We start from the raw sequence: 20,792 nt of genomic DNA on the forward strand, positions 1-20,792 counted from the left end.
GCCATGGTGGACATCAGGGCAAAGTCAAGGTCCTTCCTCGTGTCGAGGGCACAGAGAGAGGGAGGCACTCAAGCTGCTCCAACAGGCTGCCCGAGAGAAGGTTCTGGGGTGGTCTGACATAACTTGGAAACAACTCTTTCGGGAAAACAGTACTTTAACACACCACAAGTCTTGTCCAGACATCCAGAAGTTTCCCTAATGCCTTCCACACCCGTCTCCAGAATCACAAAATGCCACGCTGAGCATCTAATGGGGCCTTCAAGAGCAGCGACTCTCGGTCCTAGCTGCACATTATAATACCCTGAGAGGCTTAGGAAAAACTACTTGAAATCAAGAGAGCAGGAGCGGCTACACGAATAGCAGTCAATGCAATGGACCAAAAAAATTGTTTCTGGAGACACAGTAGGACTTCTGTGATAAAATGGTCAGTCCACCAGAAAGACATAATTATATGCATCTAGTAACAGAACCACAAATACACGAAGCAAAAATTGGCAGAATTAAAGGGAGAAACAAATAATCAAACAGGTGCAGACTTAGATACCCTGCTTTCAACAATGGACGGCATAACCAGCTAAAGAGCAACAAGAAAGCAGAAGGCCTGGACCCCCCAGCAACATGCTAGACCTGGCAGACGTCTGTGGAACTCCCCCCCCCACCACAGAACGCATCTGTCTCAAGTCCACATGACACATCTTAGGACACAGCCACGTTCTGTGTCATCCTTTTAGACCTTTCCCTGTCTGTGGAAGCAGAAAAATTTCAACCCCCTTCCCCTAAAAACAACAAACACCTATTAGAACTAAGAAACAAGCTCAGCAAGGCCGCAGGACACAAAATGAACACACCAAAATCAATTGTATTTTTTATAAACTAGCCATCAACAATCCAAAAATGAAATTAGGAAAAAAATTCCATTTACAACAGTATCAAAAAGAATAACATACTTAAGGATAAATTTACAAAAAGAATACTTGTACACTGAAAACTATAAAACATCATTGAAAGAAAGTAAAGACCTAAATAAGCAAAAAAAAAAAAAAACTCACATTCAAGAATCGAGACTTCAAATTTATTAAAACGGCAATACTCCCAAAATCAGTCTACAGATTTTATGCAATCCCTGTCAAAACCTCAACTGGCTTCTCTGTAGAAACAGACACGTGAACCCCGAATTTATATGGGAATGCCAGGCACTCTCAGTAGCCAAAACCATGTTGAAATCAAGAACAAAGAGGACAACACTTCTCGATTTCAAAATGTGCTACACAAAGCTAGCATAATAAAAACAGTGTGTTATTGACACAAGGATTGATAATAAAATCTAGTCTGAAAACAAACCTTCACTTTTCCAGTCAATTGATAGTTGACAAGAGCACCAAGAAAATTCACTGAACAGTCTTCTCAACAAATTGCTGGAATAACCAGAAACCTACCTGCCAGAGGACAGAGCAGGACCCCTACCTTCCGAACAGTGGACTATCATGTGGTAATAAACAAAGTTCTGAAAGGCAACACAACGTGGATGGACCTTGAAACCATGACTAGATGGAAGGAGCCAGACACCGAAGGCCACACACTACATGATTCCGTTTCTATGAAAGGGTTCTATTTCCACATGTATATATTCCATTTCCAGGAAATGGGCAACTCATGAGGACAGAAAGGAGACAGGTGGTTCCCAGGGACTGCGGAAGGGAGGGCTGGGGATGACGGCCAGTGGGTGCAGGGCTCCTTCTTGGGGTGAAAATGCTCTAAAAGTAGACAGTGGCGATCACTGCATGGCCCTCTGAACAGAGCCAAATTCTGCTCTGGGAACTCCTAAGACCTAAGAGATCTGGTGACATCAGGAATGAGAGTTGCTCGCTTCAGGATTGCCCAGATTCCGCCCCTGTTCTTCGGGTTTGTTCCCCACGCAACGCTTGGCTGCACTGGGGTGGAGGGCAGGGCGGGGATCCTACTGGCATCTAGAGGGCAGGCCAGGAATACTGCCAGACATCCTATAACGCACAGCACAGCCTGCCCCAAAACAAAGTTATCTGGCCCCAACATGTCCATACTTTTGAAGCTGAAGAACCCCATGCTAGGTAAAGGTCAATAATCAAACTTTTTGCTATTTCTGGCTTATAGAAAGAAATAACTCATATTTGTGGTTAAGAACAAAGCATTAGGAGTCAGACACATCTGGACTCAAATCCTGGATCCACCCACCACCAGAACCATGACCATGGGCAAGTTGCCTACCTGCCCTGGGCTTTACCCCTGCATCTGCAAAACAGGCAATGAAACCTCTTACAAAGTGGTATGAGGGCTGCATAAGAAGATGCTGGCCCAGCAAGAGCTACACGCTTTTATTGCTTTAACTATTATTGTTGTTGTTGTTGTTGTTGATTGTGACTTCCAAAGTGGCTTAGTATCAGGCAATGGGAGACCGAGTTGCCTAAAAATAGGACTATTTTACTCAGTAAAAATCAGTAAGCAAACAGGCACATTTTATGAGCCAATAAGTCACTGAAACACACAGCTGACATGCCCCACTACTAGGCTAAAATCTAGCTTCATCAAATAGCCACTATATTATAGTCAAAGAGGGCTTGGCCAAACATTCAGCTGCCACAGTAATAAGAAGTTTCTGTGGGTCTGACTCAAGTTCTTTGTGGTAAATGCTTTCTATTTTCCAGGCTGGGCTTTTGGGGCAAGCCTTTTATGCTACTAAACCTAAGATCTTTCTGCTGCTCAAGATCCCATTTACTGTAAGTGAAAAGAGCCACTAAAAACAGGACAAGATCACAGCCTGTCACTCACTGTGGGACCTCGTAAGGGAGTTCGCCAGTTGGTAGTGCAATTAACAGCTCATCAGGACAGCATACTGCGTCACCTTCCAATGCCTCCACCTGCCCAGGCACCAGTGCAGGACTCACTCATCCTCCCCACACATGAGGAAAGAGGAAAAAGATGCTCTCGCCAAGTGTCCACTGTATGCCCTGTGCCTGTATGTATGACTGCTTTTACACACCGCCAAAAACCCGTGCATTAGGAACGATCACCAACCCTCTACAAAGGACACTGGGAACCGGAGTGATCAAGTAATTTGCCAGGGACACACTTTACCCATAGACTTATTTGCTATAAATTCATCATTTCTTTTCATAAGTTAGGTTGGCCTTGAAAAATAAATCAGTTAAAAGTGAGGGAAATGGGAGACTATGAAGAAAAGCAGAAGAACAAAGATAACGGACAAAATGCCTTCCACAGAGCATCATACAGTAACTAGCATCAGGGCTCAAATTTTAGCTGAGTTTCCTAGTGGCCAAAGCTTGTTGGAAATGTGATCAGTAGAAAGAATGGAAAGAAGTGTTCGAACATTAAAACCAAATTCTGAGACAAGAGATTCTTGATCCTCCCTTCCCATAATCCCATGACACAAGCAAATAAGTCACACCCAGATCAGATTGAACCCCAACCCCAAAAGGCCACCCTACCTGCACGGACTCGGAAAGGATGGGTGTGGACTCGTCACTCATGCACCACACTCATCCCAACAAGCAGCACTGCTCACGGCACTGCTCAGGTCAGAACGGACGCCCACGTCTGCTGGGTCTGACTAGCGGGGCTCCCGGAGACCTTCCCCAGGGCAGTATGTGGTCGAGAAGGAGGCCAGGCCAGGTGCAGAGGGCGGAGGCGGCATCCCAGTCACAACTCTGCAGCAACAACAAGGGCTGGCAGAACTCCAACCTGAGGGAGAGTTTGGGGCCAGAAGAGAGACAAGAGGAGGAGGCAGAGTGGGAGCTTCAGCAAGAATTCCCAGCCTGGCGTGGATCGACTCCTCTGGGACACAAGACACAGTGGGCTCCTGGCCCCATCCCAGACCCAAGGCCCAGGCTTTCCCAAGGTGGGCTCAATCCCTAGGGATTGTGACAATCACAGGAACCACGGGCTGAGGCAGGGCTTTCCAGAGTGTGCCCCCTGGAATGCCTGCGGGGTCCTGGGCCCCTCGCAGGCCTGCAGATTATAAGTCTTCCAGAAAGGTTCTGGGAAGCAGCTTACTCAGGACGTGAGGTCATGCTGTGTAGACCTCAGACCAGCAGCACAGCAACCACAGGGGGTTGTTAGAAACTCGGACAATCAGCCACACACCTGCCGAGCCAGCCTCCACATTCTGCAAGATGCCCTCACCTTCTGAATGCACAGGAAGTTTGAGAAGCTCTGGGTAGCAGAGGGAGGACCCCGGGATGAGGGCATGGCACTGGGCACCCTCCTACCAGATCACCGAAGTTGAGTGTCCTGAGTGTGCCTGCCATGACTTGCAAAGGAGACAGTAAAGGGCCCCGTCGGGTTCTGGGGGTTCAAGCCCTGGCTGCACCCTCCAGGCTGAGAAGCAAAGCCAGAAAGGATTTCGGTGTCTGCAGAGTGGGACCGCGCTGCAACTCCCCGACACCGCACTCCCGGAGCATCCTGACACCTCTGTGTAGCCTGTCACGCCTCCCCTGCAGGGCAGCTAGAGACAGCTCAGCTCCATCAGGCTCCATGTCTGTGTGCCCGCCTCACAAGCACCTCCTTGGCTCAGTCAACTTCTCTTAGCCTCAGTTCTCTACCTATACAAGACACTAGCAGAACTCCGAGGGGTGCGGACAAAGTGAGGTCCCCATGCAGAGCCCCAGGTGCGGGCCCAGCACACAAGACTCGGTCAATGTGCACACCCAGGAGTCCCACCCCCAGACCTCGGGCCACAAACGCATTAAGGGAACCTACCACCCTGCATAACCCCTGCCTGCCTGCAGTAGCTTCTACATGTGAACCTTCACAAGGAGGGCATCCTCGTTCAAAATTAGAGATCAGCAGTTGTCAATCGCTTGGGGGCGATGAACCACTCTACAGATGAGAAAACACAGGCCTGCAGAGCTGGCCTGCTTGCCCACAGCACGAGTGGATTCTCTGTACCAAGGCGTGCTAACTGGGAAGGCCACAGCATGTGTCTCCTGCTTGGCATCCCCTGTACCCAGCACCCAGCCTGTGCAGGCAACAGATACACCAGGGAAGGCTGGCTCTTCTGGGCCCCTTGGGCTGTCTATCATACCCCGGGCTGCGCCAAGCACAGCAAGTACCCCTGCCAGCCTGGAATTAAACAGAGAAGCTTCTGCCCTGTTCCTGAACACAGAAGGCCCTCAGTAGCCTGCCTCTGGTCTTTAAATCCAAGCAAAATATCCAGACACAATGACTGGAGTTGATGATAACAGGTGTCTACACAAAGGTTTTGGGGGAAAGGGGGACAGGGATTTCCCAGAATTCACACCACCTGGGACCCAAAGAAGACAAGAGAACTTGGAAGATTTACCTCCAGAAGAGAAATTAATACCGGGACTTGGGGTCAGGGAAGGTGGAGAGGGAGGACGTGAGGACAGACTGTTATGGCAAATCAATCGGGTGACCCCTTTAAAATGGGGAGAGAGTGAAAGATGTGTGCGTGCATGTGTGTGTGAGAGAGAGAGACAGGAGCGAGGAATCCCACTCCTCCTCAGCAATCCCATCTGGCCCCTGATCAGAGAAAACTAGCTCTGGGAGAACAGTGGTGAGAGAGGTAGAAGAGAACAAGCAACGCTCCTGGTCTTGCATTGATTCATTCAACAAGCGCATACTGAATATCCTCCACGTGCCAGGAGCTGATGTTTGGTGCGGGATAACAGTGAGAAAGTCCTATGCAGGCCCTTGTCTGCCTGTCCTGAAGCTTTTAACATCACTTGGAAAGTGGCACCTATATCTGTGTATTGTATCTGCTTGTTTACAAGTCAAAGCTACAAAGGGCAGTGCCACGGGAGCAGGGACAAGCCTGGGGAGGAAGGGAGGGAAGGCTTCCAAGAGGGGACATAGCTGTAGAATGAAAGGCCCCTGTCTTTATCCATCAATCTATAGATCTGTCCATCTATCCACCCACCTATCCACCCTCCTATCCATCCATCCATCCATCCATCCACCCACCCACTCATCTATCCATCCATGCATCCACTCACCCACCCATCCATCCATCCATAGACCCATCCATTCATTCATCCATCCAAACATCCATCCACACATCTACCCACTCACTCATTTATCCATCCACACATTCATCCATCCACTCACCAAAGATCCATACATCCACCAATCCATCAATGCATCCACCCACCGGTCCATCCATCTTTATTCTTTTTAAGCAGCAGAGTTGGTGTTTTATAGTTCTGAACTTCCATCAGTCAAGTGATGTCAATTTGTAAATAACCAGTATCTCTTAAAAGATGCCAGGAAGAATGCATAGGTTTCTACTTAGAAGGAACAGAAGGCTCAGAAAGGTGAAATCCCATGCTCTAAGTTCCAAGCAGGCCCAAGAATAGAGAATAATTACCCCTCTCCCCTGCTCAGCTATGGCAAACCAGCCTCCCCCGGGATTCACTCACAGAAGCACTGCTTTGCTTTTTGAATTGTTTGGGTTTGGTTGTACCATGTCCTTTGCAGACATGCCTGGGGTAAATGTGTCACTGCTTTATGCAATTCTCCTCAAGGCCAGCCTCAAACATAAGACTTCAAGGAACACTGCTGGTTGGTGGAAGAAAAGGCACACAGTGGCACAAATCCCACCGTCTGGAATGAAAACCAAAACATCTCTGAAACTCAGAAATGGGGGAGAGGAACCTGGCAGAAGACCTGGAATGTTAAACAGAGAGCCCAGGGAATGTGTGTTTCATATACACACTGTTTTCATGGTCATTCACACTTGCCAAAGCTTGGTTTGCATCAGAGCATGATTACACGTGCCACGGTTTATGTTTCCTTCTGAAATGAACTCTGCACAGCAAAGGGAAGGGGAGGGATGATGGGCTCTAGGGGAACCCTGCCAAGCGCCATGCTTGTGGGTGCAGTTGCCTGTTAGCACGAGGGTGTCTCCTTGTTAAGAGAGACCCACGTGTCTGGAGGTGCTCACACAACATTTCCAGGGAGCCCCACAGTGACTGTGAATGGCCTGTCTCCTAACAGTACATGGCCCATTGTCAGGGTCAACGGCACTGCCCAGAGATCTTAGCAGCATTGCCTAAAGGCCATCTGCAAAAAGAATAGGAGACTCTCTCCTGGAGTCCCGGGAGAGGATTCCAGGCAGATGTGCACCAGTCACTTCTGTCGATTAGAATAGTAATCTGCCCATTCCCCTTCAGCCAGGAGGACAGGCTTGCCACAGACATAGCCGGCTGAGTGAGGCTGGGACCAGAATCTCCACAGCCTGAGCGTTTCCCTCACAGGGAGCTTCCACTGCGACCTTTAGGGATCTCATGATAAGAAACACATTTCTGTCTGGACTTGGTGACTCAGCCTGTAATCCTAGCACTTTGGGAGGCCAAGGCGAGAGGCCTGCCTGAGTCCGCGGGTTCGAGACCCACCCGGGCAACTTGACGAGACCTCGTCTCTACAATACATCAAAAATTAGCAGGGCATGGTAGTGTACCCCTGTGGTTCCGGCTACTTGGAAGGCTGAGGCGGAAGGATCTCAGGAGCCCAGCAGGTTGAGACTGTGGCGGCTGGGAGTGTGCCATTGCCCTCCAGCCTGGGTGTCAGGGTGAGACTCCAACTCAAAAAAAACAAAAAACAAAAAAACACATTTCTGTGTGCTCCCACACTGAGAGTCGGAAGTGGGCTCTGTTCTGGAGAAAGACAATTACGGTGCTATCTTGGGAATCACGCCCAAGAGCGTAAGGAGGAAAAAGAAAAGGCTGCCTGGGAGGAGGAGTCCGGGAGAAATCTGCCCTTTTGTCAGTTTGCCACAGAACCTTCCAGGAAAACAAAACCTCACACAAAGCCAACAGATATTTTTTAAAAACAGACCCATAGCTGCTTTGCTTTCCACAAAAAAGGGTCTGAGCTCAAAGCCCCCACGGCTCGGGTGCTCTCTTTTCTTCCTGTGGAGGACCTCCAAGAAGCACAACTGGAGAAACAGTGATGGAAGTCCGGCCCCTCAGTGCAGAGGTGCACGAGCAGGCCCACGGCCGAGCGGGATTCTCGCCGGTCCCTATGGGCCTCGGACGGACGTGCCAACCCGTCACAGATGACCGTCTAGGATCTGGGTAGATTTCTCCTCACCCTTTGTTTATGGCCCAAGGATTAGCAGGTACTTAAACTCTAGGGGATGGATGATATTTGATCACTTCTCCATTTCACAGAGAGATTAAGTAACCTGCCCAGTGTGCAAAGAAGCCGGGACGAACCCAGTCAGGCCAAGGCCAGGCATGTGTACTCCACACACCACCTGCCACGCAAAAAGACTAAGAGGTTAGAAAAGAGCAACTGTCATTATCCTGCCTTCCTGAGATACCCACTGCTAGTGAGGACGTAATCTTGTTGGCAACACTTGTTGAAACTTCTTGCTGAGACTTTCGTTTCTGACTCAGATAAAGTCATTCTCCCTCACGGGCACTGCAGCGAGAGCACCTGTGATCCACTGGGTTTCTTCAGGAGGCAATTACTAAGGAGGAAACGTAAGAGCAGAGCAAAGCCCTCCCTGTGTCATGCCACCAGCCCGTTAGCAGTACCTTCCATTCAGAACAGTCGGCTTTGAGGCCAGCCTACTGGCTGCAACGCGTCTGCCTAGACGTACTGGAAGGGAGGCTGTCAGGTGCCCTCAAACCGGGTATCAAAAGAGGCTGGCATGGCAGATGTGTCCAAGCAAATTCCTCACTCCTTAGTCCAGTGAGCTTAGCTAGTCTGATTCTTCCAGAGCTTTGATCTTGGACTTCAGCCACCAGGAATGTGAGAATAAGCGTTGTTGTTTATAAACCACCCAGTTAATGATGTTTGAACACACTAAGACACCAGCACTCTGAGAAGAACAAATGAAGAAATTAAAAGGGGGAAGGACCCTCACCTCCATGTCCATCTGAAGGGACACTGAGCGTAGGCCTGAGTGGCAGCAGGGATGGGGCAGGCCATGGACTCGCGACCAGGCCTTGCACGGAAGCAAGTGCCCATCACCGAGGCACTGCAGACACTTGCCCCACTGCAGCATAACACTGGCTGGTGGCCTCCTTTCCAGGGAGCGGGGGGCAGCCCTGGTTTGGTTTTTAATGCCAGGCAGCAGGTGGCAGACACCTGCCGGGTCCCACCTCAAGGCCATCTGCTCCCTGTCCCTGAGAGCTTCACTAGGTGCCCCAGGCTTCCCAGGCACTGACAGAGGTGAAAATATGCTGCTGAGCATCAAAAAGCTGGCAAAGCCCGGGTCTCAACAGGACAAGGTTGGCGGACACTCAGCACAGCGACAGTAACAGTGATGGGCCCACACGGCCCAGGAACAAGAGCAGAACTCCGGCCAGGAGCCTACTGTGTTACCTCCCAGGGGCTAGTGTCAAAATGCCGAGGGAGAACAGGTAATGGGACCTCCTCAGCACCGACACCCTCCTCCAACTGCCTGGCCCACCCTGAGGCCCTTTCTTAGCTCTCTCTGTGGTTCCAGAGGGCAACAGAATGATGGCCTCTCTCCTCCTTCCCCTAAAGAAACAAAACTCTCAGCCCTGTTCTCCTCACCCCTCTCAGGAGGTCAGCAACATCACAGGCTTTATTGCTGGGTCCCAAAAGAACAGGAGAAGCAACAACCCTCCCCTCGACCAGGGACAGCAGGAGCCAAGTGGTCTTCAGACCCGCTCATGTGTTTATAGATTATCACCCCATGGATAATCTGAGATACTGACTGTCGGTCTCCCCCCTGTGCCCCCAAAACAAAGGGCATGGATGACAGAAATAAACAATTCAGGCACAGGAAATGATACCTTCCCACGGAAGTCGAGGATTGCATTCTTACCTCAAGTTAACCTGAAGCTCCGTGATGCCAATCAGGGAACACCTGCAGGCACCTCTCAGCCCCTCCAGCTACTGATTCCAGAATGCACGCAGACTTTCACCCTATGACGTTCCCGGCACTTCATGGGACTCCTCTTGCAGAGATCTTAGCAACGGACTTGGTATGAACCATGTCAAAAGTCTACAGTTCCTGAGATGCTTTCAAGAGGGGCATGCAGTTACTTCGACCTCAACGATTCTCCACGCAGGGTCCCTCTCCCACTCTAAACCTCCAGAAACTCATCCTCAAATGTTACCAGCAAACCAATTTCTCTGGTCACAAGTCTGCACTATTAAATGCACCACACCATCCCTTTTAAGTTATTATTTTCTCATCTCTCTGCATTTTTTAAAAGGCCATTTGGCAACTGCACACGAGCAGCATCATGGATGGAAGTGCAAGTCTGCACAAAACTGAAGTTAAAGACTGCTCAGTCACAGCTTCACTCAGATCAGCAAGATTTGTCTGGATGTGCCAGGAAAAAATTTTTTTGATGGCTGAGATTTTGCAGCCATTTAAATTTTATTAGCAATTGCCGAACCTTTTACCAGTGACTATATCTTGCAGTTACAGACAAGCCCTGGCAAGGAGAGCACGCCAGAGTGATAGGTCAGGTGGCCCAGCCACACGCATTCCAGAAACACAGGAACGTGGCCCCAGCTCAGGGTAGAGTCACTGAGATGCTTCCCTTGCAGGGAGCAATTGCCGAGCCTGAGAACTTCAGGTTAACTTCAGGTAAGAAGAAGCGGGTAGAGCTGGAAAGGAGGACGGGCAAGATGCAGTGACGCTGGTCGATGTAAGAGATGACTTCGTGCCACCCATTCCTGGCTGGTGGCAGTACTGGCATTTAAAGCGGTCGCTGCCAGGAAGGCAGTGGAAGGTCCCAGTCATCAGCTGCTGTGGCCTGGGAGGGGGAGCAAGCAGGGGCCTGGTGGGATTCGGTGGTGCCGCTGAGTCTGAGGAAGGCACCAGCAGGCATCGATCGGATGGGAGGCCCAACCAAATCACGGAACAAAACTTTCCAAGGACTGAGCAATGTGGTGACTTTAGAAAATGAAAGTGGCTCTTGTCTCGGAAGACACTCATTGGGATCCGTTCCTCCCAGTTTTTCTTTAGGCTCGAGGAAGCCCAGCCTCGAGAGGCTTGACTCAACCTCCTCCCCAGCCAGAGCAGCCAGGGTCTTTTAAGGAGGGGGCACCAGGACGCTTGAATCCTCTCACCTTTTGGGCAGGGGTGGGTCCCAGGAAGTCGAGAGCACTGTCGGTGGAGTGGGGCTCCACCACCTGGGTGTCCTCACCCACCTTATACCAGACAATCGGGGTCCCTGGTTCTAGCTCCTCAAATGGTTTGGGGGAGGGAAGGCACTGATTTTGTCGCACGCACTGTCACCTGAAAAAGTAGAACCTGATGCCTGAGGGAGCCTGGACGGAACACCCTGGCAACACGGGAGACTACCCTGGTAGGCAGCGTGTCCCTGGGGAGAGGGAGGGCAGGGAGTGTCTTACGCTGTTCCCACTATGCGCCAGATGCGGGCACTTCTGTGTCTCGTCTGCCCTGGCCCCTTTTCACATTTGCACCCATTTCCCAGACAAGAACCTGAGGTTCCAGGAAGGGAAGTGACCAGCTGGGGTCTAGACCAGAATGTGACTCCACGCTTCCGGAAGAGAACACCGAATGCTGATGAGCGCTTGCTTGCACTAGCTGCCATTCCAAGGGTTTTGGGATTTCAACTCATTTAATCCTCACAGAAGTTCCCCGGGAGTTATGAGGAAACTGAGGCTGAGTCCCCTGGCCCAGCCACGCAGCTCCTGGACAAGGGAGCAGTTGCCCGTACAGCACCCTAAGGAAAGCACGCACCCACGCCATCGATCTGTTTGGAAACATTCAGCATTTGCGGTCAAGACAACTCGTGCTGACAATCCTAAGAAGACGGCTGCACCTCACTGAATCCAAGGCATCCTGAGGGAGCGCCCACCACGACTCGATGTGCAGCCAGGAAGAAGCTACTCTGTTTCCCTGGAACCATTTGAGGAGCTTTGCTGCCCGTTGAAATGGGAAGAGAATGCACGTCTTGGAGTCCCAGAGGCCCTGGACCGCAGACTGAGCACATAGGCACGGAGGGGGCAGGGCTCTCTGGGAGTGCGGAAGCATCCCAGCATCTTCTTTTTCGGGAAACCCAGCAATCCCATTTTTACGTGCAAACTCTGGATTCATTAACCTGGCTGCTAATGTAGCCCAACTGGCTGGAACCCCGGCCGGGGTCCCCAGCATCCAGGCAGGGCTGGAAGGCAAGGGCCGGCAACACTGAGTTTAGTCCACAGCACCCGCCCACGCCACGGCCATGAAAGGCACAGAGCTGCCACAGGCTGACCAGCACTCAGAACACCCTTCTGCCACGGAGGTGGCCAAACCCGGCACAGGCGACAGGAGAGAGTGCAGACGGCCAGCATTCTGAATGGTATGCATTTCTCACTTAGCACTGGCAATACTCAGGCTCACACCCTCCCACTCCATTGACACCCTTGGTCCTGCCCCACACCACCTTGCACAAGGGAGGTCAAAGCAGTCACAGCCCCTGGGGGATGCAGCGGGAATCCACATGGCAGCCAAGCATGTGAAGGCCTCATCTGTAGGCGGCTGCCACCACGGGGAACTTTTCCTCCTCGGTGCTGGTCAGTACAGGAGGCCGAGCTGTGCCCTGCCCTGTGACCTACTTGGAAATCGGGTCTCTGCTGAGACAACTGAGTTAACGACATCACACCAGATTGGGGTAGGGCCCAATCCAGTGGCCACACTGTCCTTAAAGGAAGAGAGAAACAAGGATACAGAAGCACAGAGACAGAGACAGTCAAGCAGGAGCACCCAAGGATGACATCTACAAGCCAAGGGACTCGGGTGGCCAGAACCCTCGGGTGCAGGTAGAGGCAGGAAGCTCCTCTGGAGCCTTCAGAGGGCGTGTGGCCCTCATGACAGCCTGCCTTTGGACGTCTGTCCTCCTGAACTGCCAGAGAACAAATGTCTGTTGTCCTAAGCCACCCTGTCTGTGGTGTTGTTACAGTAGCCAGAGCATTCTAGAGTAACACACCCAGAGAGTACTGGAGTGCTTGTATTTTTCCACCCAGTGAAAAATCACCAGCACCTTCAAAAATCTATCAGGAGCCTTTTAGGTAAGTCTGCACAAGGTGAAATTCAGGCTATGTCAAGTGTAGCCTGATAAGTGTCGTATGTAGGGCCTGCCTGGGAAGTCACTGTGATGCCAATATCCCAGCTGAGAGTCCCACAGGAGGATCATGTCTGGGGTAGCTGGAAAGGTTGCAACTACAAGTTCTGGCCTGAAACACGGAGGCCACAGGGAGTGGGGCTGGATTCAAGAACCACACATCCATGGAGGCTGGAAAAGGCTCTTCACGTGACAAAACGTCATCCTACAAGCCACTCAGGCGTGGCACTGTGCAGGACTGAGAATACACCATGGCCAGCTATTCTGGGGTAGGCGGCGACTGCAGGTCTGTGAAAGCAGAGGAGTCTCCACCAAGTTTCTACTCCTGCGCCTCCCAGAGCCTGGCTCACCCCAAGCCCTCAAATGCTGTCTCCCTCTTGTCTGTACCCCCTGGGTGTCACGTGGTTCCTGGAGCTCGAAGTTGAAGGAAATTTCATGGTATTTGTGCCTGTCTGCTCAAGACTCCCCTGAGTGCAAAAGATACTGACTTAGCAAGTTAAGATGTTTCTGTGGGTCTGAGAGCAAGACCCAAGGATGGGAAGGGGAGGAGGGGTGCTGGAGGAAGGGTGCTGGGGGCAGGAAGGGTGCAGGGGCAGGAAGGGTGCTGGGGTGGTGAGCAGCATCTCCTCGCACCTTGCCTGTAAGGGGCTCAGCTGGCGCTCACTGAATGCTTAACTCACAGCAGCCTCCAGCCTCACACACATCAGCTCATGCGAGGCTCAGAGCGGACTGTTGCCTGGTGCACCAGGCAGCGCCTATCGTGTGAAGTCCACTCCTTTCTGCCGGCCTTCGGCCTGGACATAGTGCTGATGAGATGTTTTACATATTTAAATGGGGACTGCTGTCATCCCCACTGCAAAGATGAGGAAACGGGTGCGGAGAAGGGCAAAAACAGCACCCAGGGCCTCCAAGGCCACACTCAGAAGCCAGGAGAGCCCAGTGTGCCTGACCCCACAACCCGTGCTTGGCCTCAGGACCTGGGGTCTCACGTCTGAGGTGGAAGAAGCTGAGTGAGGTGGGGGCCATGCCTGGAATTACCCGAGACCCTTGAATATGCAAACAACAAGATGACTTGTGGGGAAGGAGGCTGCAACATGCAGGCCTGGGTCCCACCACCTCGGGGCTAAAGGGACGCGTCCCTGCCTCCGTGCTCGGCAGGCAAGTGCTGAGCACGACGTTTCAGCATCCCCAGACTATCCTACGTGCCAGATGTGCCGTCTGTTCCTTGGGAAGACCTCTGGAACACAGCACTCAATAGCACGTGGCCAGATCAAGGCCTGGAGGAAAAGGGCCACCTTGCTCACAGGACAAGGCAACGAGCAGGGAAGATGGGGGCATGACGCTCCTGAGAGCCAGCGGCATGGGTTGCAGCAGCCCAAACGGCCTTAGGAGTCACTGGGACGTACGTGTGTTCTCCTGGGCAGCCACAGACCCAGCAGCCTACAGCACTGACGCTGTGCCCTCACAGGTGTCGAGGCAGAGCCCAGAATGATGTTGTGGCAGAGCTGGCTCTGACGGGATCCCCAGCCTCTCCATGCCTAGCAGTGGCCACCAATCCTCGGTGCTCCCTGGCTGGCAGCTGCATCTCCGTCTCCGGCCCATCATCACCTAGAGACTCCCTTGTGTCTCGTGTTATCGTATGAGGACTCCATGGCCCGCCCCACCCATATGACGTCATGTTAACTGAGCACATCTGCACAGCCCATTCCTGAGACCCTCAGGGTTAGAACATCAACATGTCCTTTTGAGGGCACGCTTCAACACGTAAAGCAAGGTCCTCCTATTCAAATTGTCGGAAAAAAGATGAAGGCAGGTGTGCAGACGTCATCCTGTGGGACGGCTGCCACCCACACCCTCGTTCCTAAAATAAGGGGTGGGTCAACTGTGACGCCAGTCTCTGGGGCTGCCATAACAATGTCCCAAACTGGCGGCTCAAGCAACAGAAGCATGTTGTCTCACAGTCCTGGAGACTGGAAGTCCGAAACCCAGACAGGGCAGGCTCCTCCCGGGGTTTCTGCATCAGACGCCCCTTTCCATAAGGATGCCACTCACGCAGGATCAGGGCCCGCCCCCACGGGCTTGTTTTCCCCGTTAGCTCCAAAGAGCCCCATCTCCAAGAGGGTCACATGTGAGGTCGTGGGGGTCGGGACATCAGCACAGGAACACGGGGACACTGGTTGCAGTGACCTGGTGCTAGGCCAGTCCTGCAGCCCCTGCAGGGGAGAGCTGGACCGTTCCCAGCCACAGCCCGCGGCCACCACAGCCCAGAGGAGGCCGCAAGCAGTGTCCATCCTGCGGGAGCTTCCTGACCCGCAGGCCCTGGCGGTGGAGACTGCCGAGCACAGCCCTGAGAAAGCCAGAGTCCAGCTTCCCGTGCCCCAGAGGAACCGCCTTCCCACAGGCCTGAAAGACACATGGCAGGTGGCGCCCCTGGAGGCAGATGAGGAGGAGGACGCGGAAGCCAGGAAGAGGAGCCCGACAGCCCAGCCGGCTCTCCCACCTGGGGCCTCCTGCAGTCTCACCCAGGCTCTAAATTAATAATAGTATTAATAATAATAATTTTCCAGAGGAGAACACGATCCCCTTTGTAATGAGGATCCCAAATATCCAAGACCTCTCCCCACTTGGTGAGGACACAGAAAGATGCAGCTAAACCTCGACAGAAATGGCAGGCGATCTCAAGACGCTGGTTCCAGGTTCTGAATGTGTGGACTGCCATGACAGCGAGTGGCAGTCAGCATACACAGTCTCCTCCAGAAAACATTTCAGACTCATGGGACCAACGCAGCTGTTTTAAAAGTCATTTCCAGTAAAAAACGTTACTGATGTTTGTGAATGTTTTAAACAGCAGGCTAGTCACGGTAGGGGCGGGACCCATGTTACACACTCTGCAGCGGAAGACAAAGTCCCCAGGGTAGGGGAGGCTAGGGGCCTGCTCTTGGGCCCAGATGGGCTCTGTATGTTTGCTCTGGCTTGAGCCCCTCATCTGGAGATGACATAACAATCCCTTCCAGGTGGCATTTTTGGTCGAGCGAGTCACCATACCACAAGTGCCCGGGCGCGGCTGAGGTGGCTCTGTTCATCTTGCACTCCCTAAAATGTCATCCAAAAGTTATTTGGATAATGTTATCATTGAGGGCAATCCACTAACCAATAACAGAAACACACTCAAAGTGTCCCAAGGTGAGTCTCTTCTCCTGATCCAAGAGGCAGAAAAGTAGCATCTTAACCCAGGTGGCGACTAATTCTAGTCCACTGTGGCAGAATGTGGCAAATGCTCAAATATATTTCTTGTATGATTGAGTGAACGAACGCAGAAACACATGAGTAGCTGCTTCAGAATCAGCAGTTGGCCCCATGGCAATCACCTGGGATGACAGAATGTCTCCCACTAACCCTGTAGCAGAAACGGGGTTGGTAGCAGTTAAAGGTATTTCTTTTTGAAAGCCAAGCTGCAAGCTTTAAAGACCCGCCAGGTGCCAGGACAGTTTTGTTTGAAAAAGGCCGAATGGCTAGAGACTGACAGCTCTCATGGAAATGCAAAAGGGTAACTAATTCACAGACTTATCCAAAACCCCTCTTCTGAAGTTGATGGTTTACAACACTGCAGTTCCTGGAGACCATTTGTTCTTTGAAAGATCTGATTTTGCTGAGTACAACCTTGTAAGATTCCAAAGGAAATATGTAATCGCTCAACACGACCCCCTTCCTTACCTAAACAAGGGTATAAGACTCCGCTTCTCCCATTCTGCGGGGCTTGATTTGGACGCATTAGCCCTCGAGCCCGCCGGCATAATAAAGTTGCCACTTCCTATAATAGTCTTGGTGTCACAATCTCTCTGTCTTCCCGCTACATGTGGACCCAGGAGGGGTTGCTCCCACCTCCCACCCCTGCATGACATGCCTTTCCTTAATGCACTTTGGAAGGGTAGGGATTCTCTCTGGGACAGCCTGTGATCCTCTCCAAGCCAAGGCTCCGGAGGGCGCTCGGAGGTGAGAGGCCCCTGCCTGAACTCCCCTCCCCTTAAGGGCCCACTTGCTCCAGAGTCAGAGAAGGGCTCTGTGACTCACAGGTAAGACAGGGCCACTCCCCCCCCTCCCCGCCCCCACACAAAGGCGAAAAGACCTTGCACTGCTCCCAGAAGTCCCTGAAAAGACGGTCAGGATGACCACCCTGGAGATGCAATCCTGCCCACACTGGCTCCGACTGAGATAGTATGTATGTCTGTCGTTCGGGTATGGACACATGCCTCAAATGATCCTAAACATAGGATCATCAGAAGTGAAAAAACAAGAGATTTAAGCACCCAACCACAGGGGAAGGACTCCATGGCAGGGCAACTTCTCGATGGAGCACCGGCAGCCTCCCAAGACAGCAGTGAACGCTCGAGGAGCGTGTGGCCATCATCAGCCTCCAATGTTAAGTAGAAGAAGCGGGGGATTCATCTGGTCAGTCGAAAGTTCCCATGGTGACGAACCTATTCAAGCGTGTGTGCGGACTGACCAGCAACAGCTCCTGTGGCAAAGTGCTGGCTGCCCCACAAAAGTCAGACGTAAGTGGTGCTGAGTGCTAGAAGCCTTACAGCTCAGGAAAGGAGGAAACTGAGGCACCAGGAGGATAAAGAATTCTCTTTAATCCCCCCAGAAGGTTGAGAACATTATGATAACTTTCTCAAAATCACACAACTCCTACGGGCAGAGACGGACTCAGATGTGGACATAAATGTCTTTCTCCAGGACTCACACCCTCCACTCAGAAGCTGGGAGAGAATTTGTAAGAAATCTGAAATGAAAGTAGAATTTTTTCTAGAAAACTTTTTGCTTTCCTCTAGCGTTTAAACTTCTAAAGCACTTCTGTTTTTACAATTTAAAGATAAAATGTGTCTGGATATGTGGTTTTTAAATTACATTGTGACCAAAAGGCTAAACAAGTGCCAGTCAAGTCTCTGCCACACCTGGGGCTAAGGACGGGAAGTGGGAGGGCCACGGTGCTACACAGGCAGGAAGAGTGCCTGCCCCCACCACCCCACGGCTCCGAGCAGCCGCCGGAACATCTAGAGTCCTCTCTCCTCTTCCTTGGACAATGGGACTGGGCTGGCAGGACACAGAGTGTCACAGACACACTAAATCACACAGCTGCTCAGAACTGGGAACCCAGCTTGGTCAGAGGCCAGAGAGTCCCCATCGGCTAACAACACAGAGTTTCCTGAGTTCAGACGCACGCTGTGACCCGACTTCTGTGATCTCACACACTGGCCTGGCGTTCAGTAGTCCTCAGCACTGGGCAGATGACAGAGCCCACGCACACTCCCTCTTGCGAAACTCAGGTTACAAGCTCTGCGTTTCTAGCAATTTTGAAAGCATGCTAGTGACAGGGAGAAGCTGAAATAGGCATAGCACTTTTTTAAAAAACGACAAAAATAAAAATGTATTATGATCAGCTCAGAAAAATCACAAAGATCAAACAGAATGAAATATTTCCCCCAAAACACATGCTCCCAATTTTTGCATCCCCAAATGCCTCTGAAGAGTGGGAACAGGAATGGGGAGTCCTGGGCCTTCGGCGGGCCAAGGGCTAGTCGCAGGGTGGGCAGCCATCCCAGGGCATGGGTCCCACACCCAGGACTGCTTGCTGTAGTCCACAGCCTGGCCCAATGTCCCAGTATTGATCTGCCAAAAGTGCACATGATTGGCCTGCCCTCCGTCATTTCCTCCATTGGCTTTCAGGAGGTGGCTGCTTCCAAGCCAAAGCACACAGCTCTGCTGTCAGAGACCACGTGGCCTGGTGCCCAAAGCCCACAAGGCAGCCCAGGACCATGGTCTGGCTGGGCCCCACAGGGGTCCCCCGTGAGATGAGCCTGTGTCCCACCTGCCAGGGGACCCGGGTGACTGCCCAGGTGCCATGGCCAGGCGTCCCCTGCAACGCTGCAGAGACACGCTGAGCAGGAGGCTGAAAATCAGCTACGGGGCAGGATTGCCAGACACCTGGACCCTGGACTAACACCCAGATGCCCTCTTTTCTGCAGATGACCATCATCCCAAATTTCATGCATGGCTCAGGAGCAGGATACAGCCGAAGGGCTGGGGAAACCCTGGTGGTGCCCCGAGGGGTGGCGCCCCTGCAAAGCCCAGGCCACATCGACCAGCAAGGAAAAGGGCAGGGAGCACACGGTGTCTGCTCAGTACTAACTCTGTGCTGAACTCCAGAGGATGCCATGCCACCGCCAATCGTCAGGAAGCGCCACGCGTGGCAACCCCCTTGGGTCCCCTTCCACTGTGGGAGCCTTTCTGTCCTCTCAATAAATTCTGCTTTCTCAAAAAAAAGGAATAAAGAAAGACAGAAAGAAAGCTCCACGCTGTTCTCAGGAGGGTCGCCAGCAGGGCCTCGGCTCAGGCAGCCCCAGTTCCCAGACCAGACCTGCCAGGGGCTGGGTGTGAGGTCTGAAGCTGCATGACCTCTAGATCTCGGACAGCGAGTGATAGGGGAGGGCCTGGCATCCCAGGAGGACTGGTGGGTGCCAGGCCCTAGCTCTGCTCCCCAGGGCTAGGGTTCCACAACCTCCAGGACCCCTGGGCCAGCACAGACCATGAGGCCAAGACAGAGGCACAAGGTAGAGGCTGAATGGAGTCACTGGCGCTCCAGCCAACAGCAAGCTCGGGCCCCTCCCTCACCCAGGAACGCCTTCTCCAGCTGGGACCCCTCTCCTGCCCAGGGGCCCCTCTCGGTCCAGGACTCCTCCCCAGCTCAGGAAGCTCCCAGGAACCCCTCCCCCACTCGGGATCCTGTCTCCCACTCAGAACCCCCTCCCTACGGAAACCCCTCCCCCGCTCGGGAACCCCCTCGGGAGCCTTCCCCTGTCAGGGCTCCCCTCCCCGCCCCAGATCCCACCAAGCGTGGCTACTCACGGCACTCCTTCTCGTCACTCTTGTCGAAGCAGTCGGGCAGCCCGTCACACTGCCAGGTGCCCGGGATGCACCGCCCATTGCCACACATGAAGCTGCCCGGGACGTCACACTCGTCAGTGAAGTTGTTCCCAGGGAGCAGCTGGCTCTCTGTGGGGGAGGGACAGGGAGGTCAGACGGCCAGCAGAAGGACTGAGCCCCGCCCACCAGGAGGGAGCCTTCAGGGAGCACACTCGAGTGCGGCACACCGCGGCGCTCACTGACGTTTTTCTTCCTCCGTCAGAAAGACTGGCTGGCAAACCCAAAGGCTCTTCTGGCCATCGGCAGAGGCTGAAGCGAAAGTCCTGTGGCCACACCCTTCCCTCCTCCTGGCTCAGGCAGGTGTGGACACCTGGCCTTACCCATGGTCACACCTTTCCCTCCTCCAGCGTGAGCACGAGACCCCCGTGTCTCAACAGTAGACTCTGCGGCCCCACAATCAGAGTTCTGGAACTGGAGTCAGGTTGGTGGTAAGACTGGGAGATTGGAGGCCAGACCCACAACACCATCCTGCCAGGAAAGACCAGCTGGCTCCTGAACTCAGACCTCCTGACCCCCAGGAGGGCACCACACTCACAGAACTGCTGCTGGCCAGGAGTTACTGAAGGCTGAGCACCGAGCCCAGACTCAGCTCCCCCAAGCAGAGTCGCAAAGCGCCCGGGCCCTGTGCCACAGCCAACCTCAGGCTGGGGAGAAAGCAGAGAGGGCAGCACTGTGGGGGTGCTGGGGGTGTGGGCAAGCCAGGGGAGTAGGGAAGGTGGGGCAGGAGTGGGTCCG

General features: G+C 52.8%; 1 protein-coding gene across 1 annotated transcript in view; it reads right to left on the reverse strand.

The window, feature by feature from the left end:
* LDLRAD3 (low density lipoprotein receptor class A domain containing 3) overlaps positions 1-20,131 on the reverse strand; it is a 150,011-nt gene extending 129,880 nt beyond the window's left edge. Inside the window, exon 1 of the mRNA XM_008072338.2 lies at positions 19,980-20,131. Within this exon, the coding sequence (XP_008070529.1) occupies positions 19,980-20,067 (88 nt within the window). The 5' untranslated portion in view covers positions 20,068-20,131. The remainder of the gene's footprint in view (positions 1-19,979) is intronic.
* Positions 20,132-20,792: the final 661 nt, after the last annotated feature.

Source organism: Carlito syrichta, unplaced genomic scaffold, assembly GCF_000164805.1.
Source record: "Carlito syrichta isolate Samal-C Ts95f unplaced genomic scaffold, Tarsius_syrichta-2.0.1 Scaffold315126, whole genome shotgun sequence".
NCBI classification, from domain to species: Eukaryota; Metazoa; Chordata; class Mammalia; order Primates; family Tarsiidae; genus Carlito; species Carlito syrichta.